At 49.0% G+C, this 6177-nt stretch overlaps 1 protein-coding gene across 1 annotated transcript; it reads right to left on the bottom strand.

The window, feature by feature from the left end:
- Nucleotides 1-1686: 1686 nt before the first annotated feature.
- On the bottom strand, nucleotides 1687-5307 carry LOC103693451 (transmembrane protein 92-like). The gene is made up of 4 exons (XM_087575149.1): nucleotides 5227-5307; nucleotides 2638-2660; nucleotides 2081-2164; nucleotides 1687-1939 (listed from the first exon to the last, which is right to left on the bottom strand). The coding sequence occupies exons 1-4, from the start codon at nucleotides 5305-5307 to the stop codon at nucleotides 1687-1689; spliced, it is 441 nt and encodes a 146-aa protein (XP_087431275.1).
- Nucleotides 5308-6177: the final 870 nt, after the last annotated feature.

The raw sequence follows: 6177 nt of genomic DNA on the forward strand, positions 1-6177 counted from the left end.
CAGGGGGACCTGTGACCCTCCCATACCGATGAATGCACATTTTAAACATGATTTTCCACCCACTGAACTTCAGGAGAGCCACTCTCTCAGGCCAAGCACTGATTGGAAAGCCCTACACCATCTTCAATATGGTGGGGGGAAGGAGGCTGAGGTGTCCCTCCTCCTTTAGAAAGACTCCCACATCAAAACAAACCCTTCTACCCACACTCCCTCCATCACGACTTCTTTTCCCTGCACAGTAACATTTGTCAGCATCTACTGCTCTCGATCAGAACCTGAATGTCCCTGGATTCCCTGTCTTGCCATCTTCTGTGGCAGCCAGAGTATCCCGCACTTGAAGCCAGCCTGCTCTACAGAGTGAGTCCAGGACAGCCCCCTGCCCTGCCTGCACACCTAAGCAGTGAGTTTCCCTAGTGCTGTCTGTCTGCAGAGAACCATTGGCCGTCAGCCCCCTGCAGGCACCACAGTAAAGACCACAGTAGGTGTCCAGGCACCTCCAACAGGAACTGTCTCCATTCCCTTCCACAGCCTGTGCACACTCCAAGCTCCAAGATGGCCTCAGTACCTCAGCCTCTGGACAAACCCTTCTTCTCTTTAGGAGTTCACCTTGGGTGGGCTGTAGCATTAGTGCCTGGAACTCACTCTCAACAGAAGGTACAAGGTGGGGTAAGCCCCCCACTACATCCAAGGGATTCTAGGAAAGGAGGTGAAAAGAAGTGTTCCCTAGACCTCACTGCACACATTTCTATTCATGCTTCTCCAGGCTTCTCCCAACTTTACCTTCTCTAGAAGGTTGTTTTCTGAATTGTTACTCCCTAATAGTCCCATGATTAAGCCTGTTCTTGTCTGCTAGGAAATCAGGTCACAGGAATAGAGTAGAATTGTATTGTCTTTCCAGTTCATTTCTTTTGACCCCCAAGATCCCAGGAAACACAAAGTCTAAGCTTTCCTTCACATCTTGGATTCTCCATCCTCCCAGCAGGTGCTCAGGGCAGTCAGTGACCATTGGAAGAAGCTGAAGTGTCCCCTTAGCCTCTGAACTGGTCCCCATCAGCACTCAGCAGCCAGACAGAACCTGGGCACCTGTGGTTTTTGCATTGCTATAGAGGTGCAGTGAGATCCTCTCAGCACAGGTATGGATGAAGAAGTCTCAGAGAGGCTGACCAGTTCAGTCTTCACTGTCTTCCAGGCACAGCCTCGCTTCTCTAGAATGGCAGAGTGAGCTGTCCAGTCTAGATTGAAGACCACTGCCAATGACTTCTTTATATCCACCACAGACTCCGCCAATTATTAAAATTGAACAGCTTTTATTTTGGGACAGAGATTACAGATTCAGGATAGTTCCCATGACAAAAGGGGATGGGACAGTGGTATACAAAATCAATAAATTAATTCAAAGGACAAATGACAGGATGGGATGGGCAGTCATTCCATGGTCTTTGGCTTCCTCCAAGAAAGAGGTTTGTGTGTGACGTAGCTCAAATGGTTGCATATCGAGTCCCTCTCCTCTGGCCTGTAGGGCGCTCAGGCCTGAGACTGTAGGGAGGAGGTGGTTCTGTGGGTGTTGAGTTCAGGACAACCTGCAGGAGAAGAGGCACATTTGCTTTATTTGGAGTCTGCTTTAAAAAAGGACAAATGTGTTTGGCAGAACCCTTCCCAGTCCATAGTCCCTCAGCCTGCAAAGCATTATTTCAGCAGGTTGGACAGCCAGCTATGAAACAAATTAGGTATGGGGACAGAAAGACCCACCTGACTGTAGGTTGGTAGGGGATCCAAGGAGGTGACCCAAATGCTCTCTAGGGGCGCGATGGAGTGTGCATCTGGAGGAGTCTGATGATCAGCTGCTCTGAGGTCATGGTGTAGTTGTTTGCACTTGGACATCACAAGGCTACAGATGCACAGGAGGACGATAATGACCAATAAGGTGATGAACACGATCCTAGGGAGGTGGGCATGGTATTGTCATAAGTGCCGAGGCCATGCTCCCTTGCTCAACCTCCTCCCTCCCTCACCCTCACCCTGTCTCTGGTGAACCCAGCCCTCAGTGAATGATGCCCTGGAGGGGTGAACCTGTGCTTACTTGAGGGGGTCATTTTCAGGATCCAAGATCTTGCTTTCGTGACAGCATTCATTCCCACAGCATCTGAATCCTTTGGGGCAGTGTCTAGTCAGGACCAACAAGCATGGGGAGATACTGATGACATCGCAGCCTCAAAGCAAAGCGTCCCTGCTTTCCTAGACACCTAGGCCCTCAAGTGCAAGTCACCCTTAGTGTGTGGGGGTACAGATCCCTCTGGGGCTCCCTGGGAGGGATTGGGGTATGGACCTGAGACCTGGGTTCACAGTTCTCCATGGCAGTATGTGCCCTTGTTCCTCAGACAGACTGGTCTGCTGAGGATCTTACACAGGAGGCAGGAGTGCGATACTGACCATTTGTCTCCCCCCTCCCACCTATGGAAGGTTGGGAATTAGCAAGAGTTACAGACCTGCAGATCCCATGGTTGGGTAAGGTGACAGGGGCTGTGGTTTCAGCAAAGTGATTCTAATTAGGTGTCTGTCACCTTATTCAGGGCCTCTCTGAGCACACACCTGACCCCCTTGCCTTTACTGACATCATCGACAACATCCCATACTTACAGGTCTTCACAGTTATTCACAGTCTGTGGAAGGAAAAAGACAGAGGTCAGAGGTCAAAGCCTGGGAGTTGGGTCTGGGATATTAGAGTGCTTGTTCAGCATGGCAATAGTACTTGCTATTTAGTACAGAACTCAAGAGAAGTCTGGACTATCCACGGCTGCACAGGCAAGGTGAGGCCATATAGGAAACAAGAAACTATGTCTCAATAAGAACTAAAGCTAGATATAGTATATCGTTTCAGACAGGCCCTCCCTCCAACTACCATGTCCAGGTTCAAAAACAGAAGCCTACCTCTGCCTACCCAAGTGCTAGGCTTAAAATCTTGACTTAGCAAGGGAGCCCCCTAACAAGTTTGTATTGACACAGGCAAGGGTCTCCTGGCTTGTCCTGGCTAGCCTGGAATTCAGAGATCTACTTGTCTCTGCCTCCATCTTCTGGATTAAAGATGGTCACCCTAACCCTGGCTCCCTCTTGGAAATTGTCCTATGAGGCTTCCCATAGTGGATCCTTAGATTCAGAGACTCCCAGAAAGCAACCTGAGCACCACGTTGCACCTACACCCTTGACTCACTGTCATCAGTCGACACCACTCTGGGAGTTCACTAAACACACTCATGTCCTATCCATCCTCAGGTCCCCATTGCAAACCCTTGCCCTGTATCCTTCAGTATTTTGAGACACTCAGGGTCTCCACACAGAATCCCATGCTGTCATTAGCAGTACTGTGTAAGCTCTTAATTAGAACTCTCTTCCTCTAGGTATTAAGGCATTGCCCTCTCTGGCTACTTCACTTCAAACCATCACCATGTGTGGTGGTGCGTGCCTCCAATATGAGAACTCCACAGGTTCTAGGGCAGCTAGACATAGACCCTGTGCCAACCAATGAAGACTAGGAAGGCAGCTTGGCTTTTCTAATGATCCTTACAATAGCCTTTCTCTTGTTAAAGAGAAGAGGAAAGGACAGGTGACAGTCACAGCTGGGTCATCTCCTCTCAATGCTCACAGTCCCTGTGTTCTTTGGTAAGGATGGGTAAAGTAAGCTGAAGACACAAGGGCCCAGGAACTCATACACATGCTCCTTTCTCTCGCTCTCTCCCTCCCTCCCTCCCCGTCTCCCTCCTCCTCCCTCCTACTCCATTCTTACATTCTTCTCTCTCTCTCTCTCTCTCTCTCTCTCTCTCTCTCTCTCTCTCTCTCTCTCTGTCCTCTCCCCACTTGTGCAAATAACACTGTCTTGTCTTGGACTGTATTTTGTTCAAGTCAAGATTTCTCTGTGCACCCCTGGCTGTCCTGGAACAGGCTCTGTAGACCAAGCTGGCCTAGGAGTCAATCCACCTGCCTCGCCTCCCCAGTGCAGGGAATAATGGTGTGTGCTGCTAACACCACTGGGCTCCTCTGCTAACTACATTTAAACAGCAGTGAAGGCAGGCATGGTAGACCCAGCACCTAACTCCTTTTAATTCCAATGCTGAGATACCAATGCAGGTCTATGGCCAATTCACAGTTAGTACAATGTACATAGTGTCAGCCTGTGTAAAAAAAAAAAATGACAGGTTTAATAATCTGGATCCGGATTATTCCCTGACCCACCTTAACCATGTGGTCAGATCAGGATGGTTGGGAGCCTGAATATTAGTAAACATGGATTTATCAGATCTGATTGGTGTTTTGACAACACTTGTAATTGGATCTGCAGAGAGGGTCAAAAAGGATGGGGAGGTCCCAGATGGGAAGAGTCTTGAACCTGGGTTCACTCATACATGGCCGTGGATGGAGAATTAGGGGCTTCCAACAGCCAATGAGCACTGTTCTGGGGAGCTGACTTGGGAAGTCACTTACCACAGGCACACCACCCAGAATATTATCAACCAAGATTGTAAATTTGATCCCAGTACTCCAGAGGCAGAGGCAGAGTTGAGGCCATCCTGGACTAACGAGTTCTAGTATATCCTCAGCTAGAGGAACCATGTCTCAAAAAACAAAAGAAACCAAAAGATTGTAGGTTTAAAAGGCTTCTTCTGACCACTTCTCAGGAAAACCTGCCAACCCAAGTCACTTAAAGAGTTTGAAGAGAAAGAGAGCTCCAATCCTGACTCCCTGAGATCACAGCAGGAGGTCACCCAGCCTAGGAGGCCATGTTAACTGTGTGATCAAATTCAAACTAATTAGAGAAGTGAGAGAACCTCCACCTCCCTGGTACACAAGGAGATAAGTCAGAGTGAACCAATAAACTACACCACAATGTCATGCAGTGTCAGGGAAGCAGAGACACCTAATCCAGACAAGCAAGACCTCAGGATCCTCAGCCTGACTCAGAGGCATGCAAAGGCTAAACTGGGGGTCCAGCCCCTATTCAGGGCTGTGTTTTTAGCCAGTTCCCAGTTAACAACACAGTCCTGCCAAAAATAGAGGCCCAGGTTTACCCAGGGCCTCCTTGTGGACCCTACTTCCACTTTCCCCAAACAGAGTAGGAAGGAAGTTACCAATGCCTGTGGTTAAGGGAATTCCTGACAAGATAAAGCTGGGACAGGGCTCCAAGGCAAGCCTCTGCCCCCAAAGAGTCCTCCAAAGTCACAGAGTCCTGCTTACCTCATTGGAGCTTACTCCTTGCAATCCGAATAGTGTTCCGAAGATCATGGTGAGGGCTCCTGGGACCCAGGCTTCCTGCATCCTGGCAGGAGGGCCAATGAGCTTAGATGTGTAAGGACCCAGGAACTGGGCAAGACCTTACCAACTTCTCTCCACCTATGGGGCCCAGCAGTGGTGTTGGGCTGGACCAGGTCTTAGAGCCTAGCCAGAGCTCAGGGAAGAGAAGTAGAGAGGAGCTGGCCTTGTTGAGTTTGAGGTTGGAGGAATTGGGAGGTTAGAGAGTTTGATTTACCAACTTGGTGAGTTGGATGGAGCAGAGCACTCTAGAATTTAGTCTGTTGTTCTGTGCTTAAATAGGGTTTAGAGCAGGGCAAGACCACACACCTTTAATCCCATCTCTAAGCAGGCACAGCTCTGTGAGTTCAAAACTATAATCTATTGGATCCGGGACAGCCAGGGTTAAATTTCAAAAGCCAGTGGTGTTAGCACAAGCCTTTAATTCCCCAGCACTCAGGACAGAAAGAGGTGGATCTCTGAGGCTAGCTGGGCTACGAAGGGGGTTCCTGGACAGCCAAGACTTCACACAGAAACCCTTTGGGTATCAGGAGGGGAAATGTCTGGGGAGGTGACTCAGGGCTTAGGAGCAGCTGTCCTTGGACCTGGATTCTGTGTCCAGCATCTTCATAGAAGATGGCTCATAATCCTCTGAAAGTCTACTTTTAGATCATCCTATCTTCTGAACTCTGAGGGCATCATGCATGCATATGGTGTACATACATGAGGCCAATCAATACTCATAGAAATAAAAATGACATAAATATACCTTAAACAAAACATAACTTTAAGGCCAGTCAGGTGATTCAGTGGGGATGGAGAGATAGGAAGAGGGAGAACAAAAGGTGGAGAGGGAGAGGGCTGGAGAGATGGCTCAGTGGTTAAGAGCACTCACTG

The sequence above is a fragment of the Rattus norvegicus genome, chromosome 10 (genome assembly GCF_021556685.1).
Source record: "Rattus norvegicus strain SHRSP/BbbUtx chromosome 10, alternate assembly SHRSP_T2T, whole genome shotgun sequence".
Taxonomy (NCBI): domain Eukaryota; kingdom Metazoa; phylum Chordata; class Mammalia; order Rodentia; family Muridae; genus Rattus; species Rattus norvegicus.

What these genes read in the sequence shown, in the direction of transcription:
- LOC103693451 (XM_087575149.1), bottom strand. Translation starts at nt 5,307, where the DNA reads ATGCAGGAAGCCTGGGTCCCAGGAGCCCTCACCATGATCTTCGGAACA. An exon ending in AAGGAGTAAGCTCCAATGAG is followed by an intron (nt 2,661 to 5,226) that starts GTAAGCAGGACT and finishes TTCCTTCCACAG; the next exon opens with ACTGTGAATAACTGTGAAGA. An exon ending in CCTGAAAATGACCCCCTCAA is followed by an intron (nt 1,940 to 2,080) that starts GTAAGCACAGGT and finishes CCACCTCCCTAG; the next exon opens with GATCGTGTTCATCACCTTAT.